The sequence below is a fragment of the Bactrocera dorsalis genome, chromosome 2 (genome assembly GCF_023373825.1).
Source record: "Bactrocera dorsalis isolate Fly_Bdor chromosome 2, ASM2337382v1, whole genome shotgun sequence".
Lineage (NCBI taxonomy): Eukaryota > Metazoa > Arthropoda > Insecta > Diptera > Tephritidae > Bactrocera > Bactrocera dorsalis.
This window is the reverse complement of record NC_064304.1, coordinates 12,266,813-12,290,104: the sequence shown is the minus strand read 5'-3', so window position 1 is coordinate 12,290,104 and position 23,292 is coordinate 12,266,813. Positions and strand designations below refer to the sequence as shown.

Genomic DNA, 23,292 nt, shown 5'->3' with positions numbered 1-23,292 from the left:
ACTGTGTTTTTGAAGTTGGTTAGCAATGTTATTCGAGAAGTACTTAACCGATCTTCATGAAAATACATAGGTTTTTGAGACATAATTCTTAAAGGCGTGGACGAAGGAATTTTTTTTCGATTTTAACTATTTGAAAAAAAAAAAATGTTCCGAAATGTTCACTGAAATATAAATTTTTTTGTAAAAATGTCTGCCAAAAATCCGATTTTCAGTTTTTTTCATCTAAATGTTGAGTTAAGGATTTAATTAAAACACGTATTTTCCCTTTCCTTTCCTGTACGGAGTTATCTTACCAACGCGCGCATATCTTTTTTCGGCGAAAATGGCGTGGCAATAGCTAAAATTTTAACAAAATATTTAATTTTTTATATTTGAAATTTTTTTTTGAAAAAATACTGTTTTTTACTCTAAAACCCCTTAAGAAGATGTTCTACAAAAGGAAATAATTCGTTCGAAATTTACGTTAAAAACTTTTGTATCCAACATATGAGAGTTAGGTTTGGGTTCTAGCGTCCTCAACGGCTTCGAATGAATAGTTCTGAACCGAAGTTTTTTCTTGTTTCTCTTGATAATAATTTATATCTTTTCATATAAACTTTGACCGACGTATTCAATTTTAGTGAAACAGTAAGCAAAATAGTAGATACCACCTTCGAAATCTCTGTCGTCCCTTGTTTCCAAAAACTTTCTTAAAGTATTTATGGGCGCAAAAGTAAGATTGCAACTTCTTATTAAATTAGAGCAAAAACTTCAAAGCAGTTTTCATTCATGTGCGCGCCAAAACTAAAATGTCTGAGTCTGAAAACTTATACTCATATCTGTACAAGAGACATATGTAGATATATGTTTATGTATTTATTATATTATATTATATAAGCGTATGTATAACGATATCTCCATACAAGAAAACCTAAAATTATTTGCTTTTTGCCATTTGCCTGCGCTGTGTGGATAATTTATGAGGGTTAAGTTTGTAAATTCTTTCGTCTGACTTTTGGGTAACTTATGTGACAATTAAACCATAAATTGAATTGTCTCTAAAAGGGTATCGAAATTTAATTAGCCACTACTTAGTATGCGTACTATGTCGCTGTCTTTCGTTTATCTTAATTTGCTTTATCTTTGTGTAATCGTGCTTAATGTGAGCTTTTACTTGCTTATTTATGTTTATAAATGTATCTTACTTACCTCGTTTCTTTTGCAGAATTACCCGAGAAGCGGCCAACACTTTTCACCGAACATACGCGCTACGAACCGGGCGATGTGTTGCGCGCCAATTGCAGTACGCCGCCGTCAAGGCCACGCGCTGAGCTGAAATTCACAATAAATAATATGGTGGTAAGTAAGAATGGAATAGAAATTCACGGAAATTCAAAGAAAATGTAGCCAAGGAATTTCGAAAAAGCATCATCAAATTTTGCTGCATTAAGCGCTCATTAAGAGTTTCGGCATTCCATCATATCAGCAAAATTTTTGAATGAAAATTTCATCTCTCAAAACCAAGAAATTTCTTTTTATCTTCGCCATTTTCACCTTTCCTTTGAGCATTCAAGAAGATTTTACGCAATTATCCAATTTTCAGAACAATGTTTGCCACTCAATGCTCACCCGTAACGTGTTTTGTGAGCAAAATAAAAAGAGAGTGGAAAAGTGAGCCAGCGTGCAACATTCATTTAGGTTGTGCCTGAGTTTTGATTGTCTCGAAAATATGCCAGAATATCCTTTCGCAAGCAGATGCTGAAGCATTATCCCCACAGGCGTATAACCAGCTCAAAACAGCGCACGAAAAGTTGCTTGCTTGGTGAGACTGACTCTTGGCCATTGATATTGGTGGCATTGTTTACCGTTATGCTTTGTTTTGTGAAACAAAAACGTCTTTAGTCCGAGTATCTCTTGGTAGATGCTTAAAATGTTTGGGTTACGCTTACACTGTGGGTGATTATCCAATTTGCGGTAATGAAGTAACGGTTACAGCATCAATTTGGGAACTGAAAGGTCAGTTTTGCAAAGGCAAAAGGTTTGGTTTCTTTTAATGAAACAATGGTAGTAAAAGCACTTTAAAAGCAAACATTTTTAGGCAATTTTGTTTTGCCTTTCGTCGGAGGAGAAGTGGAGGCTTAGCGGTAAAGGACCCTCTTGGATCCATTAGTTTCATACTTGTTCCTTGAAATCTTCATTCAATATAGGTGAAGAATAGATGAAGAGAAGTTTTTTAATATTTTAGGTGGAGCTCTTAAAATCCCATAAGCCTTTTTTCTCAAACTTTAAATGGTTTACAATATTAGCCTAAAGAAACCCTGTGTGCTTCTTCGTTCTCAAACATTGTTCAGTATGGCCTATTTTCAAACTAAATTTCTGATTATATTTAATATAATGTTAAAGCCAGCATTGAACACCTTTTTAGTGCCAATATTTTTAACCTTAATAAAGCTTTATTATTCACCTAAAGGTTCCACATATTGGCCACATTCTTTTACATTCTCCACTCACGCATAAACATACCTACATATATGTGCATGACTAGCCACACATGCTTACATCACAAGGACATATCTTTCCATTATCATTTCCGTGCTTCCTGTTGTCTTATTGTCCACCGCTCGTGCACCGCAAATCAAAAGGAATTGTGTAAAAATCTCAACAAATTAGAAAATTCCGCAGGAGCTTCAATAAGCCAAATAGAAATCGGCAGCTCCATTTTCACTCAACATTTCTGCACGTTTTTGTGTAACGCCTACAAGTATGCCCAGCACATTGATGCCATTGTTGGCGCCATTTGACTTTGCTTGTCTTACTACATTGAGCAGCCTTCGTGCTGGCTTTGTGTCGACTCTCTCGTGTCCTTTGTCGCTGTTTCTTGAAGCCTCGATGGACACCTTTGTAATGAGTATCTTACACTGCTATGCGCCTAAAATGTCTACACACATCTAGGCTGGCGTGTGACAAAGGTTAACGTGTAAGTATGTGTCGTTGAAGATTGTGCTCATAGCTGTGGACTTTGTTTGTAATTCTAACCATGGTCAGCTGTAATGTAAGTATCAAAGGACATGCCGCTAACAGCAATACGTCCCAAACAATTGTGCTGACAAGCAAACCAGTGAGGTTTACCTTACCAGTCAGACAAGTGCATGTTGAATGGCTGGTGTGCAGCGAGTTTTTGGGGCGTAAAATGCAGAAATGCATTTTCAGACAATGCCTTGAATCCGCTCGTGTGATCAACATTGTTAGCTTGGAGATTTGAGGCAGTGAATTGCTGTAAGCAATTTCTGAATGTAGGCAAAAAATAAGTTTTGAGGTATAAATTATATTTTTTTTGTTTATAAGTATGTATTTTGGAAAAATATCATTAAATATGGTAAAGTTATAAAAACCTAAGTTTAATATTAAGCATCGTTTTCTCAATGTCTGCTTATCAGCCACCAATCAGTTGTGTTATATTTAAAAAAAGATCCTTTACCGAAAGAAGAACTATTGGTTAAGCCAAACAGAACGTAACTGGGACAAGTGGTTTGAGTAGATATTAAGAAAACGGTTCTAAGGGATTAACTACAACTACTGACTGTAAAATATAACTAATATATAACCCATATAACCCATATATTAACCTATATATAACCAGTATATAACCATTTTATAACCAAAACTCGATATGAGTAGTTTCTATTTTATCGTTATTCCTTTGCCTGTAAGCTAAGTTTTTAAAACGAGGGAATCGACTTGTTAATCAACAGAATGTCCCGAGACGTTAAGGCGGCTCATACTAATAGCCAATTATTCCCTTAGACCCATGATACGACATTTGGTCTAGGTATAAAGCATGAATATAATTTTAGCTTTACTCCCGGGGACCAATCGGAAAGTGCGACTGTTTAGAGCATTTATTGTAATCCACTCTTACCGACCTCTCTGAACACAGAAAATTTATATATTTTTGAAGCAGAAAACTCTTTTTAGAGTTAGTTCATCTCTAAAAATTTCATAAATAAACCTAACCTAAAATTATTTACTAACTTAAAATTGTTCATGAATCCGTAACTTTTATTAGTTCTAACTTAAATATTCTAAGTTTTGTTTACAATAAACATTTTATTCCCAACTCTCAACCAAAAGGACCACTGTGCGTGTTAAAAATTGTACGCCTAACTGTGAACTGCTAAGTGCAATAATAGTGGATACTTCTATATGCAACAAATCCTTGACTCTCTCAGCAGAACATCACTGTATCTAACCATATTGCCGCTGCAGTGTGCGTGTGTATATGTGTGAGATGCTGTGCCACCTTTAAATAATGTCGCTTGTCGCTTTTCAACACAAATTGCATGTGAAGAGTGCGCGTCCAACACAGAGCTTTGCTGGCAACCACACACATACACACCTGCACATTTATGCATCCACGTAGATAGTCAAAGCTTAACAAATGCTGTGCTATCATGATACCACAAAAGTCTCAGCACAATTGTCGCCCGTTTAGTGGACATGGAGCACATGCGAAGCGGCAGGCAGGCGACCGACAGAGGGACCAAGAGACCACAGATTGTTGCAAGTGGACACGTGAGTGTTGTCTCATTCATGTGTGCAGCATGGCCGAAAATGTTAAATGTCGCCGAGACTCAAGGTTATGCATGAACAAAGTCGGAAATCGTTGACTTCATGGCCAGCACGGCTTCCGTTTTGTCGTCGACAAGGATATGTGTGGTGTAAAGAGATCGCCACATTTTTCATATCTGCCAAATTTTTTTCTCTTCACTCCAGAAACACACTTTTATATTTTTTCACTTTTATTACTTGCGGTTTGTCATGTTAACGTACAGTGTCGTGCAGGCACTGCCATACACATATATCACCAGTGCCAACGTCTGCCTGTGTGTGTGTCGGTGACAGCGAAGGACACAATGCCACTCGTGCAAACTTTACGGCATCCGTTCTGAGCTGTGACTGAGGTGAAGCACAATATGTTTGTATGTAGCAGAAATCGGACCACAGCACAACATACAATTGTAGCATATACACTTTTCTCAATTAAAAAAAAAATATAAACGAAAATATGCTGGGGAAAGTGCTGAGCACCAATATGCGTATGAATTTTAATATTTCTGCTGTACTACACTCACGAAAATGAAAACATTCCTACATTTGTGACACTTTCTTCGCCCATTGCATGTGTTCGTGTGGGACGTACAGGGCGTATGAGTGCTCCACTTTTACAATCAACTCAGGCTGGAAAAGGGTTTATGTGACTCATACAAGGATTTTCGTATGCAGGTGTAAATATGTGTGAGTGTATGTATGTATATGTGTGTCACTGCACTAGTTCATGTGCATATCTGCTTGGTCAAGTTTCATATTGTTATGACAAGCACCTGCGGGCAGCTGCGCTCAACAGCAAAAGGATATTTAAAATGAAATATAATATTTTTCACCAACCTAACAACAAACCTTGAAGGAAGTTTCGTGTGGCAAAATTGCTATGAAAAAATGTTACTGCTTGATGAAGAGCGAAATAAAAATTTAAAGCTGGAGAATATGCATTTTATAGTAGAGAGAGAGAGGGCACGGAAACGAGGTTTTATATATTTTTATGAAAATTTAATAGTGAAACGGTATACTTGTCAATTATTATGTGATTTGACATTTTATTCTAGGAAAAAAATTTTATACGTATTTTTTAAATCTTGACATCAATTTATTTGAAAGCAATGCATTTGATAGCAAATTGAAAATATTTCTTTCATAAAAATGATATCCCAACTTTGAAATTTATATTGACGGAGATTTATTTTTTTGCCTAACTACGGAGATCATAATTACACTATTTAGTCAATGTCAAAGTTTTTATTGCAGTCTGGTTGGTGTAATTCTAAGATATAAAATTTGAAGAGATGAAATTATTCAAGTAGAAGCTTTTAAGTATCAAAATTTTCTTAGAAACGGTCAACGTGTGGATCTAAGTCTTTAGCTTTGCATTTAAAACTGCACTGCAGCGTTCCTGTTCACTGAAAACACCGAAAGATAGGAATAAACCTCTCTGGTGGACTATAGAACTTTCGGAAATCAGAGCGCTCTGCAGACGTTTATTCAGCAAGGCCCGTAAAAGTGTGTCAGCTGACGACTGGGCGTTGTATTAAATGGAACTTGCAACGTATAAGTCCGAGTTAAGGAAACCAAAGAGGACTTCATGGAAAAGCTTCTGCGAAAACGTTGAGAGCTGCCATAAGTCTTCTTATTTCAGGTGTACTCTCGCAAAGAACCCCGTCTCCCCAATATATCTTGAGAACGCAAATGGAAAGTGAACCCTGTGCAGTGAGGATACACTTCGGATGCTCCTTGATGCTCACTTCTAGAGCAACACCTTCTCTGGGAGGATATATTTCGGAGTGCTGCAAGACGATTGTGCATCCTTGATTTAGGCGATCAATACTTTCAAGTTACCGGGACCGGGATACTAGGCCAGTTGGAATAGGCTGTTAAGTTGTCACGCAACTGGTTGCCACCTATCTATGCATAAGACTGGGTTACATTCTGGGGACTTGGACACGAGTCAGAGTTACTTTCATCCCGAAATCAGCAGGGCTTTTACGTTACGGCTAAAGACTTCAAGCCCATCAGCCTCTTCTTCTTCTTACTAAAAATTCTGGTACATAAGGTAGCCCAATCCGAGGAACCATTTATCACAAGTACATTATATTGTAAAGGTCAATCAGTAGATACTGCCCTGCATGCTATCGTGTCATGGCTTCAGGAATCCACTATGGTTAAGGAATTTACTGTTGGGACCTTTCTTGAAATAAAGGGAACTTTCCCGCCGGAAACAGTCGTTACTTCTCTTGATCGTCTTAAGGTTGAATCGAATTTTAAGTAGCTCACGAAAGGTGAATTTCTCTATGTCTTCTATGGATCCTGGTCGATAATGACTGCTTAAAAAACGATCATGGCTATTCAGATGATGTAGGACTTATGGGAAAAGGAAAGTTTCTGTGTAATTGATGCTGAGATACCACTTCTCAGCGTCGTAACAAATTGTGAGGTCGTGAACGGTCTAGCCATCAACTCAAATAAAACAGATGCCAGTGGCACCGCTGCCTCAAATGAGATACATCCGTTTGCAACCAGCAGATACAGTGAAGTATTTACGTCTCATCTTGGATAGGAAGCTTTCATGAAAGCCAAATATTGATGAAAGAACAAAAAAGGCATCGATTGTGAGATCTCTCACCCAATGTGGTCTTCTGGCTCTACGACACCATAATCAAGGCCACTACATTCTCAATTTAACGCTTCCTACTTGACTGTCTCGCGTTTGGGAGGTCAAGCCTTAACCACCTTCAGATATCCCACCGAACTGGCGGGAATGTAAATTAAGCGCCTGTACAAATTTGTATTGGCTACTGAATGGTTTACCAATTTGTAAGTTCAAACACAGGAGTTATTCTTATATATAGTACTCCACGTCTTTGATTAGCCGTCCAACCTAACCTATCAATATTTTCGATTTTCGAGAAAATTTCAGATTATTCCTTGTATTCCTTTTAAAAAATTTATATATTACATCACTCTAATTTTTATACAGAAAAAATGATTTCGAAGTGATACGCGCACAAATTTTGTTGGATCTGGCCAATCTCAATGCGAACTCTTCTTAAATCTCTTCTTGTTAATAAAAATCCTTTAACCTCCCGACCGTCATGCCAGATCATTTGTGACAACAACCCTTCGTTGATAATCTTTAACATAGAAATTTAATTTTCATAGATATTCGGCACATTTTTCGGTTATGAATTGGTAAGGCCAAAGCTAAGAAATCCCATAAAAATTTTAAAACAATTTACTTTCAATAAAAATTGTTGTATACATTTTAACTTTTCATCAAAATGACAATTTCTAACGTCATTTCATTTATACATTTATTAACGCAGATCTCCGCTTTTAAACTTAAAACAAATACTATTAATATTTATGAAACAAAACTCGAAAATCTTCATATTTTTTATGCTTTGCAGGTCGCTAAAGGCTTATGGTGTTACCTTTCATACTGCCCTGCGTACATATGTATGCATGTGTATGCCTACATAAGTCATAGTTTGCACTTTTTCCATTCTTTATGCAGCAATTGTGCCACATTTTAAATATTCAAAACAATACAACTTTATTTTGCTCTAGTGGTCTCCCTACGTATTTTGAACTTTTTAATCTGCTCGGATCGCCGTCGGTGAAGCTACGATTTGCTAGACAATTGCAGAACTTTATTTGTTATTGTTTTTTGTCGTTATTCTCAACATTTGTCTGTTGATAACATGATGCATACAGTAGATACTTGCCCCCGTAGTAGTGGCGAGTAGTTTAGGAAAGTGAGAGAATAACTTTTTTTCTGATGGCCTCCTAGTTTAAGTGTTATTTTAAAGATATTCCTTTTTGGTAAATCAGATATGTATGTCATTCAAACTACGGAAATATCACCAAACCTTAATTGTCAATAAAATTTTAAAAAATATTTCTTTGCGTATATGGCTAGAAGAACATTGGAAGAAGGTGTTGGCCAAGTCGATTTTTAAGCCAAAATCCGACTGTCCAGGTGTATGCCTATATATACGTTAATTAGCCTCTCAGTATTTGTGATATCCATGTGAAATTTACCACTTTTCGTAATCTATTCAAGAAGCTACTCGTTTAGCTGATTCGCCGATATCAAACCACTATAGCATATAGCTGCCATACAAACTGAACGATTGAAATGAGTTGTTTGTAAGAAAATCTTCTGCATTTGCAGAGTCACCTTCATACCTTTATGACCAAAAATTGCTCAAATGCAACCAAAACTGTTCTAGCTTTTGATCGAAAATATCGCTGAATGTGTGGGATATATAATCGATATTCAGAGAGAGTCTCTGTCTGACAATAGTAACTCTGTGTACCAAAAATGGGTTGAATCAGGTCAATAATTCCCTTAGTCCTCATTTACCTAATATAAGGATTTTTTAAGTTCCGGGTAACTTCATCAGCCCTGTAGAACTTATATCTGGATTTTCAAACATCCATTTGAATGGTGATAATATGTCAGGTACCTATGGAAAAATGAGTGAAATTTTTGGATTGGGAAGGAGGTATAAAATAAACATATAAATAAATAAGCAGTAAATAAAATAAAATATAAATTGTAGTTACTTTTTAGCTCCAAATTTACAAAAAAATAAAAATAAAAAAATAAATTCCAAAACCAAATTCCTTCCAACTGTACCTAGCAAGAAATATGCTGCATTAAATTTTTACTCCAGCATACCAGCCTCCAAGCTCCAAATTTATAACCACATATATACTTGTATATACGAACGTTCGTATATAATTTGCCTCCTTTTTTTGGTGTTGTGCGCCTCCAGCCGGCGGCAAATAACATCAAAGTTTGCGCCTCAAAAACCCGCTCGCAACACAACAAAATGTTAGTGAGAGAAGCAACAACCAAAAACTGCCGAGTGTGCACCAAAAAGCTTTGGCGAAAAACGAAGAAAAAAGTGCTGATAAAGCGCAGCACTAAAAATTAAAGCAGAGTAACCAAATAAACAAACAAACACAAGAGATTAAAGTAATGAAAACTAAAACACTCGCGGCGAGAAAAAAAGAAATAGAAGCAACAAATCCGAGCAAACTAGAAATAGCTCAAAAATATGTAATAGCTGGGCGCAAATGAACTTAAAGCTTAAACTTTTAACAGTTACCAGCAACGCTATGCGGCCTTTTGGGTCAACAAGGCTTATGCAGTGGGGCAAAAGTGACTGGGTTCCGAGTGTTGATAAGAATAGATAAAAACAAAAAAATTTAAAATTTCTAAAAAATATCAGATTTCTAATTTAAAACGTAGCAAGTAAAAATATTAAATGAAATTAATTTTCGGGAAAAATAACAATGGGTTTTTAAATTGAAAATAAAAAAATTATAAAATTTGTTATTTTGGAAAAAAAATAGTTTCAGAAATTAAACAAAAAAAGAATTTTAGAAATAAGAAATAATTTTTTTAGAAAGTAAGAAATAATAATTTTTGAAATTAAAAAATTAGGTATAAAAAAATAATTTGGAAATTAATAAAAAAAATTCAAAATTAATAAAAAAAATAATTTTTGAACTTAAAAGAAAAATAGTTTTTGGTAATAAATAAATGAATTTTGGATTATTTTTTAATTTTCAGAAAAATATTTTTTTAATTTTTCTTGAAATGAAAGCTTAATTTGAGCATTTTTGAGCATCCATTTTAATCGCCAAACCCACTGTGCGCCTCGCATTAGTTGCGTTTTTTTACTTTAACAATTTCTACCGTTATTTTAGTTTTGGCCATATGCACATGTTACAGTTTTAGTTTTAGTTTGAGTTGTTTAATCTTTTCGGTTTTTTTCTTGTTTTTGTTGTGTGGCATTTCGTGTTTGTTCCTTTGTTGCTGCTGCTGTTGGTGTTTACAAGTTTACATTGCTTTGTTGTTACTGTTGTTATTTAAGTTAAATTCTCAGCTGTGCTGCTTTTTGCCCAAAGCGCGGTGCTGATTTCCAGTTTGTTTTGTGGGTTTAGTTTCGGTGCGATTTTGTGTCGCCACTTGCAAAGCGAAGCGCTGCTTGAACGCCCTTTCTAATGCCGGCAGCGCGCCATGTGGCCCATCCACTTCCCCACATAACTGTTTGTTTTGCGTATCAACTCATTTGTGTGCTCTTATGTGTACATATGTATATGAATATATTTGCAAATGTGTTAGTAAATATACTTAAGTGTTGGTGTGTGGCGCTGTTTGCATGCAACAGTTTTGTGGATTTAGCTATTTTTGTGGCAATGAAGTTTTTGCGCTGAACCGTTATCGTGTGAGGCAATTAAAACAAAAACAAGCTGCTTACTAACATTTGGCATTTTTTTAGTTAGTTCAAGTATAAGGAGGTTAGCAATTCTGTAAATTGTATTAGTTCAGATTCTATTCACATATATCAGCGCTAAGTTTTTCTCCAAAAATCTTTGAGAGAGACATACATACATTAGACTCCTGACCTCTGCTTTGCAGACCCATCATTTTTGGATCAGTAGGATGCCCAGATATTCCAATGAGAGTCTGCCTGCGGTGAAAGGCTGACGCTGTGGAGCAGGTTCACCTGGGCACCTTTCACATTGACGGCCACTACAGGATCGGTTTCATGATCCACTAAGTCCTTCAGAATCTCCAGAAGCTCTTGCATAGAAGATATCACCCCTCCTTGTGTGCTTGCTTTCTCCTCAGGGACCTTTAAGACCTCAGAATTCGCATTCTGTGCTTGCGCCGGGGTGAGTGGCATTCTCAACCATCTGTAGTTTTGCCAATGCTCCGCTCTCAGTGGTCACCTTAGGCTTTTCAGGCTTCATGACTACCGAGCGAAATCTGTAGCTCAGACTTTCCCTCGGGATGAATTTGTGCCACTGATCATCTATGCAAGGGTTCCTCTCCTTCTGGAATCTTCGCCAGAACAACATACTGAGGCCCTGGTTCTGGTTCTTTATTTATCATATAGCTTGCGTGCGTATTTAGTTAGGAACACCGTCATTTCTCCTTTTCTGCGCAGAGGGTAGGACTTTTCCAGCCAACCAGCTTGGGAGCGATATTCCTCAGCCAGATTATGGGCCTCTCGTCCTTGCATCTCCTGCAGACCTTTTCTAAAATGAACTCAATGGAAAGACGCGCATCCAAGCTCTTTGAATACCTCATCCGTGAGGACATTCTGCAGCACGGTAAGCTCCTCCGACCCCAGCGTCTCCGCCAGATAGTTTAGAGACAGCACAGCTATACATATAAACAAAAGTTAGCATCATCACTTCTCGATTCTCTAACAACTCTATAATCTGGAACTATTCTAGAAACGTTCAAATTAGCTAAAAAAGAAGTTTAACTGAGAAATTAAGAGTTACCGATTAAAGAAGAGTTTAGTTCGTTAGGGAAGCTAAAGAGCTAAGAAAGTTCGTCGGATGTACCGTTTTTGATACTTTAAACTAGATACTTTTGTTACGGCATGGGGATGTAATACAAGTTCTAAATTTTTTCTCCGCAGAAGTAGTTTCATGTTCTGGGAATATATTTATTTTCTTATATCAGTCAGAGCTTTGGAGTATTTGAGCAAAAAAAATTAATTGCTTCAGGATATTTATTCAGATAAAAAACAACTTTCAAGAAAAAAAATGAATAAGAAGCCGTCAGGTTACATTTGTATTAGAACTATATATAAAACTTTCTAGTCCAATCCAATGACCTTCTACCGAAGCCTTTCATTATAATCAGATATATAGTTTTGAAAGATTTGTATGCCAGAAAGCGTTCCAAGGGCGCCCTAGTAAAACAATGTATATCGTAGAACATCTAACGGGGTAACAAATAAGAAATAATTCATATTTTTATTCTAAATTCACAACAATATTTGTTTTCAAAACGCCAAGAGTTGACATTTTTTTTGCAAAAAGGGTTCAATCAATCTCTCTTTGTGGGTGCATTTAGCAAGTTTGCTGAACATCTAAGCGTATCTTTTAAATGCGATTACAGCGGTTAAAAGGTGTTGCCATAAATAAAAGCACAGATTAAAGAATTAAAGAGAAAAAGTATACGGTAAAGCTTATTTAGACGCCATTGTTGTTTATTTGAGCGTTGAACAAAGAAAGGGAGCTGGCGTGAAAGCTGCGAATGAATGCCTTTACATTTTAAAGGTAAATGGTCTCTAATGAATGGATTCGATAAGAGTGAGGGAATGGAAGAAAAATTATTCATAAACCAAATAACTATAATATGTTTTGCAGAGGAATTTTTTTTAGCGAAAAAGTATCAAAGTTTGAAAACGACAAAAATGAGTGTTCCTTACCACCAATTCGCACATAAAAAACTCTACCAAAACAGTACTCGAGTGCGCTGGAGCATAAATGCAATGCAGATTGAGCACACGCGTACACACATATGTATTTATATATAAACATATAAATACAGCTATCTATGTATATATAGCCACCTCTATTTGCTGGTATTGAAAAGTTTTTTTTCAATTTTCCACTAAATTTGGCAGGCAAAAACGCCAGCTACTATTTATCTTCGTTACACACTTGCGCATATACACACTGGCAGACACATATCGATATACGTACATATGTATATAGTGCGAGTGCCAAGGCAAAGTTGCTTTGCCACAAAACGCAAAATGCTAAACCGCTGCCACATCACAGCAGTCAATACAAATAATAGGCGTCGTTGCAACAAGGCGCTGAAAATTCTCCTAATTTATTAGTCATCTTCAAGCGATATCAAGGGAGTGCTGAAAACTTTACGAGAGTCCACAAGAGCTGTCGATGACTCATATACTCGTATCTATGTGAGTAAAAACGTAGTCCACCCGGTAGTGAATTCAAGTGTGGATGCTGATTGTTCATTATTAAATTTGGCTTTTAGTCGGTACAGTTTGTTCAGTTCTTGCGAAAGCTTTATTTTATACTTAAGATCTCGACGAAAAATGTGCTAAATCGTTCGATACGTCAGTCCGAGTTGCTGCGAACGGCGCTGAATCGTTCTCTCTCAGCTACGCCTGCTATATTTTCTTCACTGCGTGCTAGACGTAGTCTATTCGGTCGAATCTTATCCTGCAGTGAATGCTGGGATTCAAGATGGGTGATGGGAAGCAAATAGTATGCTCGGTAGGCCGATTTTGTCGAAGTTGTGTGCGTGAAAAACATTCCTTACACAACGTTATTTTTCGAAATAAAGTTGAGCGATTTGTAAACGTTGTTCAGGAGTAAGTCTTTCCATGGTGAAATGCCAAACAATACTGAACAAAAAAAAAAACATGACAGATTGACACGATGCATGCGTAAACTGTCAAAACAAAAGTTATTGAACACACTACCTCTACTTGAATCATCCGTTAATAAAATAAAATACCTTAAAAGCACTGTTTGAGCCATAGTCAATGGTGTGGAACACCGCTTACACACAGTTATATTGTAAGCAGAATTTAGTGAAGACATAAACCGTATATCGCGTGAAACTGTAAGGAAATTAAATTTGAATATGTAAGTTCATAATAATGATTTTTTTCTATTTCGTCAATGTTCTTATAATCGCCTATTTGCCAATGGCATGAATCTAAACTACCCTCTCAAAGTTATTCTAAGCGTATTCTCACGATTTTAGTTTCCATTGGTCACATCCTCTCAGCATCTACACCGCTATTAAAAACCCATTGAACTATTTTGACTGGAAGTCATTGTGATTGCGGCTTCTGCGGCTTTTAGTGGAAAAACTGTTTTCCAACTTTTTGCACCACAAAATGTCGAAATGTTTTGCCAAAAAAGTGTAATGGAACTAAGTGAAACCAATACCAGAAAATATACGAAATTTTGCCTTTGGCTCTGAACGCCATTTGGCTTTGAATGCGCTGAGTCAGTTGGCGTTATTAATTGCTAATTTATATTGGTAGATGATTAATGTCTGACACCAATGGCGACAATTTGGCCGAAGGTCTAATACATTTTCACAGCCAATAAAGAAAACAAAAAGGGATGCTTAAGGTCTTCGGGTTCGAAAGCTTTGAAAAAAAATCAAAATTTCATGACTTAAAATAAGTAGTCATGCCTGCTATATATAAGAAAAAATATGACCGCAACAACAGTATAAGAACATATGCTTATTGAAAACTTTTCTCAGCAACAATAACAACAACATTGAAGGTACTTATGATGTATTCAATCACACATGCTCGCAAGAAGCTGTGCAGCCATTGCTCAAAAACCGATCCAGCTCGGCTGTAAATGACAGCTGATGGCGCCCAGACTACCAGAAATACTCACATGGAATTGAAATTTTTCACTTAATCGTAGTAGGTGTGTTTGTGAGTGTGCTGCCAACTTGCTTTTACTATGAGTGCTTTCTAGTCGTAGCTATCCACATTGCTGTCAAATGTGGTTGGATCCCAGAGGCAAGCGTAAACCCACCTTTTGGTTTTTTTCGCACTCACAGCACTACCGGTTTGCTTCGAGATCTTTGCTCTCTGGCAGCCAATAACAAACTGTTCTATATGTAGATATGTATATTTGTAAATATATATATATATTAGTGGAAAGATTTGCGTGTGGATTTAGGTTTATAATATGGTTTTGTTGTTTTTGTTCGCAAACAATGAAAACACTTTCCGATTTTCCCATTTACGTCCTGCTGCCAGCCACAACACTCTCCGTGATATGAGTACGACCTACATATGTATGTGTATAGTAGCTTTGCATATGAGGGTCCATATGTAAGCTACATCAATTTGAGTTGCGGTTTCTGTTTGATTTAGGATCATTTATCAAACCCAAGGGCACCTGCACAGCTTTTTATACCCGTATTAGGGTTGTAAATACTGATCCATTTAAGTAACGGGATTATTAGGTATAAATAAATGGATTTACTTTATAATTCCAAAAATTCATGGTTAAGAACAATATTTGCTACAAAGTCACACTTAACGGTTATATGTACCAGTTAGAGGGTTATCACTCATCAAACTCAAACTTTTAGTGATCTACGCACTGTTCCTGTATATTCTCTGTAAATGACATTTAAATATCCTCAATTGCTACGGTAAAAGCGCACAATCAGCAATCAACTCATCTTGAGGAGGTTAGTGCTTAGAAGCAATCCATCACAGTGCCACATATTCAATCAATTTCCGTTTATATAAGTTATATACCAGGTTGTTCAATAAGTTTTGGTCGTTTGATAAGAAAAACACAATTTTGTGATTCAAAATACACTTTATTATTCAGTATAATCTCCCTGAACATTAATATATTTGCTCCAGGGATCCTTCAATCTTTGGGTCCCATCCTTGAAGTGAGAATCCGGTAGGTTTGCAAAATACGTTCCAACAGCCGTTATGACCTCTTCATTTGATGAAAAACGCTTGCCTCGCTTACATTTTTTGAGTTCTGGAAACAAATGGAAGTCACCGGGAACTGAATCTGGTGAATACGGTGAATGTTCCAGCATTGTTGAACTTTAATTCATGGATTTTAGTCATTGTCAAAATGCTCTTGTAACACGGTGCAAGGATTTTTTTCTTCTAAAAACCGGGCCTTTTTTCAAGAATTTTTTCCTTCACCTGGCCCAAAAAGTTGCATGTTTAGTAGGATAACTGCTGAAGCAAGTTTGTTTATGACTTTTAAATCATCTTATAAGTCTCTGTGAAGTTTTCTTTAGATTAGTCGTTAATTAGTTTGATAAACCTTACTCTGCTCTTAAAATAAGGAGACATTTTCATCAAAGGGAAGCCTGGTCCGTTGGATCATCATTTTGTAATTTGTGGGGAAAGATATTTCTTCAGAGTCACTGTAACCTCCAATTACACTTCATTTTGTTAAAGTCGCAGTTCTTCAGAAGGAGGTTTTTTTTTGGATTTTGGCAAGAACTTGAACTGGGTTATTAGTAAACTTAGTAATTTTCATATTTTTGGATGAAATGATGTTACAAAGCGTCCTTATGATTTTCGGTACAGTAAAGGCTGTACTATCGATCTTTCTGAGAGGCCGCCAATTAAGAGGCCGTTGATTGATGAGATTTGAAAAAATTCCCGTTTTCCATGATGTTTCTATTATTTTTTTTCCATAAAAAGAAGAAAAGTTTGGAAAAAATTCGTAGAAAATCGGAACAAATTGTGTAGTTGCTAGGATATTGAAGACAATTATTAGTCGGTTATTATTTTCTGAAAGCATTATAAGCACTTTTGTATTATTAGAGAGAAGCTCTTATTAACGAATAACGACTGTGTTTAGTTTCCTTGAAACTATTTTCAAAACCATACCACGTGTCATTCACACGTCATATTAATCATGTATTTATAAGAATACACATTGCATAATCCATACGCCATGTGTCTTAGCAAACTGAGTGTAATCCTTAATCAACAGGAGAAGTTTGCTAACTTCAAGAATGAAAAAAAAAAACAAATTAAAATTACGAATTCAAAAAAAGATAATTTATCAAAAACACACACACCCTCTCATGCAATAATAATTTCTCACTATGAGGGTGTTAAGACAGATGTGTGAAGAATGTGCGCCTGGAACTCTTCGAAGGTGTGATAATCACTCACCTTCACAGGCACAAGAAAGTGTTAAGTCTCACTGATTGTTCTTTAAACGAACTTGGAAAGTTTTGCCTTCGCTGTCTTGTGCGAATTCGCCTCAAGCGATTTTTGCTTCGAATTATGCTGAGAAATTCATCGCACGTGAGCCTGCACCCATACACACATACATAATGGAATGTGTGTATTCACATATACTGCAGCTGTCAGAAGTTTATTTGACATTTTATGCTCACAACAGATATATTCAGCACTTGAATGTGTGTATGTGTGTGCGTGTGTGGCCATTAGTGTTGCGGTATGCACATTAGAGCAGCGCTCCTCGGCACCGCTCGAGCGCCCGTTCACATGCGTGTGTGCTCCCATGTACTTACACTTGCTCCGCAGCAGCGTCTTCGCACTTTTATTGCAACCCGTTAGCTGGCGTAAGCGTCGTTTTGTGCGTCGCATTGAGTGGCGAGCGGCGAAAGTTTGCACCCGAACTTTATCGGAAACTTTTAAGTTTTTGTGTCCATTTTGCGTTTTTGCCCCCCGTCCAGTCCATAATGAGATTTGCATGCTGGTGCGAAGTTGCCGTTTGGCAAGTTTCGTAGTTAAATTGAATATTTTCTACAAACTTAGAAAAACTGCTCCTCGATTAAATTCTTTGTGTGTGTCGGGGGTGAGTTGCCTATTGTAATTTTGGTTTTTTGCTTTTGTTTTCTAATAGTTGAAGGGTCTTCAATTCAATCGAAAATATTGTTAAAAGTTCAATTCTATTATGTTTGTTTGTTGTTTTTTCTGCAACTATCTGCTAACTAGTGGAAGAGTTTAGAGGTCGTTTGAAGATTAAAGTTGTTCAAGTTCGCAGCACCTGATCACAATGTGAAAAAGTTTTTGGTTAAATAAAATTTTTATAATAATGGAAATGTGTGTCCATAAGCGCAATAACTCTGTAAGAATATATCAATACTTAAGTGAGGTCAAACAGGACTGAAATTAAGATTGCTTATAAACAATTTGAGCTTACGTCGAAGCTTAAGGACCACCTGCGCTTTTTATAATATATGCCGCCTATTTCTTTAGGTATTTTTGCAAACGGAGCACAAACTCTTTTTAGCTATCTACGCAAGAGGGGCAGTTAGCTTCTTTACGGATGGGTCGAAGAGTGGGGTGAAAGGTTGGTGGAGCTCACTGTCAACTCCAGTATCAGACTTCCTGACTATTGCAGTGTCTTCCAAACTGCGGTTGCGGCCATCAAGGTAGCTGTTGATTTGCTGCTCCACAGTGCGGCCTCCTTTAGAGAAGTGACCATTCACTCAGATAGCAGAAGTGCTTTCAGGGTTGATCGGAATCGCAGCAAAATGTAAAGCTAATGAGCTAGCAACGAAAGGCACCCTAGCACTATTATAAGTAGAATGAGAGCTGGTCGGTGTTCCTGTGTTCTCTTGTGTTCTACTACTGGATAGCTGGTCACGGAAGCTGGGCCAAGCCTTTTGGTCTCAAAGTGCTATATCACCACAAAGGGCCTTTTGGACCTTAGATCACATCGGACTGGGGTTTTAGTTGTCCAATCGGACTTCTTAACAGCTCTATTTACCGTTATATTTTTATCTTATCTAAACATTATTTCCACCGCTAAAGAATCATTTTAAAAAAGTAAGACTTGACAACAACCTTCGATTTTATCTGCAAATACACAAAAATTGCATTCGAAAATTTGTAAAAAAGATCTCATTTAATTTGAAATATGGAACCGTTTGACGGTTGGAGTTCTTTAAGTTTGGCTTGAACATTGATTACATAATACGTTCGGCTCTATTGAATCGAATTATCATCTTCTCAAAAAATACTTACTGGCATTACATGCAAGCCTGATGGACCTTAGTAACGACGTCATTTGCAGAAGGTATTCATGAGAGAGTCACTGGAACACATGCTCTGCTTCTATCCAGTTTTATTTAGTACTCTCTTGAAATATCTAGGAGCCTCGCAGTTCAAGGGAGACGAACCATCAAAATATACTATATATAGTATATCTTAAAGTAAAGAGTAAATTTATAGAACTGGTAGCCAGATTCTTTGATTTCAGCAATTAACTGTCTTACGCTTTATCTTATTAATTGTACATTCGTTTCTGCCACTATATTCCAATACAATGGAGTATTGTTGTGAACTTGGTATTGTTTTAACAAAACAGAAATAAATTCTCGGCCAATTGAAATCGAAAATGAACTCAAACGAATCTGGCGAAATCGAAAAGCCTTTACTTGCTTGCGCTCGTGCAGGCGATGAGCAATTAAAGCACAATGAAGACATTAGGCGTAATGAATTCACGCTCGAAAAGTGCTGGAACAAGTTGCAAAGCAAAGCGAATGACAAAATAAATGTCATGCTTAATTTTGCACAATTATAGGGAATGTGATGTGATGCGAGCCAGGGATTTGATAATTTTTGGAAATTGTGTAAGCGCTCGCCAATTACAAGGCCAACAAGCGTGGCAAAAAAGCCGCATAAACATACAAAAACTCAAATATAGAGACACTCACACATATATAAACACAGGCTATCGCACATTTAGTTGAAAATAAATCGAGTGGCAAAGAGTTTCTGCTTTGAAAAGTTGAATATTTCAATTACAATTTAATGACCTTCATCAAGGCTTCTGAAGCGTTGTTGGTGGTGGGGCGTGTGCCGGGCGGCTTGGGGGCGGTCGTCTGGAAGCTGGACGATGGATGCTGTAAGGAAAATTCCGCTACTTTGAAATTCGTCGTTTTGCTTGCATCATTAACGAATGGTTGAGGCGAAATTTCGCAAAAATAAAAAAAGAATGATAGCCTTGTTGCGGCGTCCAAAGGGGTGGATCTGCAGCGAAAAGCAGCCAAAAGTTTCATTAAGTTGTAATTAACAATCAACGTCAACAGCAGCGAACACGAGAAACAGCAAGCGCTGAGCCAAAAAAATGATGTGGCAGACGAAAATATGCAAGTTGAAAATCAAAGAGAGAAAATGAAAAAAAAAGTTACGCACAGCGCCAAAAACAAATACGGGACTGGACTTGATTTTAGCTTTAACCTAAAAACTCATTGGGGCCCCACTCGTCCACGCTGTAAGCACTTGGGCGCTAGCATTAAATATACCTAGTTGAACCCTATCTACGCCCATCACAAATGAAGCGGAGCGGCTGGCAGGCTACAGCTGTAAGGCAATTGCTTTCAGATTCATGCAAATGAATTTTTCGTCTGCTAATGTGACACTGATGGCGGTAACTCTGTTTGGGTATGTGTGTTAGCCTTGCTTGCAGCACATTCAGCATTATGCCGTGTGACATTTTTTGGACAGTTGTAGTATGGTTCCTCACCAGCATAATTATGTGCAGCAGCTATTATTTGGAAACTTATTTTCAAGTTCTATTATTATTTTACCATAAGTTCGTTTAAAGACTACAAGGGCTTCGGAGTAGTTTATGTAAACTATGCTTTGCAAAAAACTGCCGTTAAATTGGAATAGAAATTTGGGCGTGTGTGCTAGTCCGGATCTGCAATTACGTTTGACCGATGGAAAGGGTTCTTTGATTAAATAATATCCATATTTTCATATTTTTGACATATGAGTAGTCCTTGGGGAAAAATGGATGATTTTAGACCGATATCTGCCATATTGTGTGCTTAGTTTGCGCCTACCTATCCAGACAGTTAAGCAGAGACAGAAAGAGAGGTATTTATTGGTGAAATTCTGGGTATTGGATAAGCAAGTTTAACTGTCTGTGACTGAGTACGGCAACGAGGGCAATTCCTCTGCAGCTTCTATCCGCGACCCTGGCAACGTGCCTAAAAGTCATATGTATATGTAAAAGATACCACCGGTGTAGTTATTCTAAGTAATCAAATTGCAAGGGCAGCATAAAGATATCCGGTCATAACAGGTTTTTCAATATGACCACTACAAGCGTTTTTCAAACAAAAAAAAAAGTTTGGGATATTCATGAAATTCTTAATTCCTGTGAAAGTAAATTCGATGCCATTTTTTGTGGAACTCGATTTCTTTTGTATAACCACCACAGGCATGCTTACAGAAGTCCAAACCCTCAAACCAATTTTCGACGGTTTTCAAGCATAAAGCGGCCGATACTGCTGCAATTTCCTGTTCAATCTTCGTACGAAGTTCATCAATCGTCGCTGGCTTGTTGGCAAAGACCGTAGGCTTGACGTAGCCCCAAAAGAAATAGTCTATAGGCGGGAAATTGCATAACCGAGGCGGCCAATTGACTGAACCATTTCGTGAGATAACACTTTCATCAAACTTGGTTTTCAATAAATCGATTGTGACATGTGCTGTGTGACTTGGGGCGCTATCCTGTTGGAACCACAAATCGTCCAAGTCTATATCATTAAATTCGGTCTAAAAATATTCCGTTGAATTGAGCGATAGCGATTCCCATTCACATTATCGTACCGGTCTTAATCATCGCGGAGGAAGTACGGCCCAATGATGCCGCCATCTCATAAACCGCACCAAACCGTATTTCTTTCGGGATGCAATGATGACTCATGAAGTACGTGTGGATTACTGCCTGACCAATAACGCGTATTTTGCTTATTGACGAAGCAAATTTGCCACAACGACGTCATAGAGATGGCCAGCGGCTTCAAAACGACACGTGTGATACTGATTTGGGTCTTCCTCAATCGACGCGCTCGAAACAACTTCTTTTTCTCACTGGCACGTGAACATTTTGTACTGTGCGTGTGGATTAAAATTTTTCCACTAGACGCTCAATTGTTGGTCTGACAGGACGATTATGACGATCATAAATTAGACGTAGCGCTCTGAAAGTTGGGACCACTGACTCCGAATTTCGGTAGTAAATTTTAATAAACTCGATTTAATCAATAAAGAATAGGTTTTGTAAAAATCAATCATCGAACAATTTACTTTAAAGTGTCGGTTCAAAAAACTAACATCCATACGAATGTAGACATCTTTACTCGTATGAACAATACACAAAATCTCACTCTCTATATATATGTACATACATACACAACCAGCAGCGCCATAAGCCCCTTAAGCGTAAGCTTTGGCAATTCTGCATTTCCTCGCACAAATATTCCGCAAGCACAGCACTAGCACAAGCATATGAGTGCACACATATGTGTGGCATGCGACATGCCATGCCGCATGCCGTTGTTGGCGTCACTGGCATGCCATTCATGTGACCATGCAATTACAATTGCCAACATTCAGCAAACAGCAAGCCTTTTGGCTTTTCGCATTCTTCGGCCGTTCGTTCACTTGGGCATTTCATTTCGTTTGCTGAGATTTTTACTGATTTCCCCCAAAGCCAGCTTGTCGAGTAGCCAAATCGTTGCAGCGTCGTTTGGCGTTGGCAATCCTAAACATATATACACATACATGCACTTATACATATAAGTATTATTTGCATAATTCATAAAATTTTCTCAACTTACTACAATTGCTGCAATATTCATATGAAACTGTTGAGCTTATTTGCTCTCTAAATACACATCTGTTTGTATTATATGTGGCACGTGAGTGTTCGTGCCTCTCTGCATGACGCATATGCAAGTTTATATACATATCTGCGCTGACATTTGTTACTGACTTGAGTGGAATTTATTTGACTGCTGCTTTACCAACATTTTCGGCAGCTATCGGAGTTGGTGTCTTTTGTGTCATAATATCTGCGTTGCATTCAAGGATTGCTCAAGAAAAGAGGATTTTTAGAAGCTTGATGAAGAAAACTTTGAAGTTTTGAAGGACTTTCGCCATTTTAATTAAGCAATTGATAAGGAGAAACCAATAAAAATATACTTTAGGAAACTCGAAAGTCCTAACGAGGTCAACAAAATGATACCATAGAATATAAACCATGGATTTTTTCTTCATTAAGACCATTTAGGTTTGATCTCAAGTTTCTGATATACAGGGTTTGTCCGGGAAGTAATAGGACTGAGTCGTTTTAATAAAATTTATTGCTTCTGCGTCGCTGCCAGCACGATTTCCAAGCATTGAAGGCGTGACGGAAGGCATTCTCTGGAATAGCCTTGAAAGCCGAGGTGCATGCTATTGGATCCGCTCTGTCGTCTCAAAATTCTTTCCTTTCATCGGCCTATTCAAACAAGGAAACAAAATAATCCGGGACCACACCTGTGCTGTAGAGCGGCTGCGGATGCCGGCCTTGGTTATGTAGTTGTTGACAGGAAAGGCC

General features: G+C 37.4%; 1 protein-coding gene across 2 annotated transcripts in view; it reads left to right on the top strand.

The window, feature by feature from the left end:
- Positions 1-23,292, top strand: part of LOC105227564 (uncharacterized) — a 217,092-nt gene that overhangs the window by 175,748 nt on the left and 18,052 nt on the right. For both annotated transcript variants that reach the window (XM_049450567.1, XM_049450568.1), the window contains exon 5: positions 1,205-1,338. In XM_049450567.1, the coding sequence (XP_049306524.1) occupies positions 1,205-1,338 (134 nt within the window). The remainder of the gene's footprint in view (positions 1-1,204; positions 1,339-23,292) is intronic.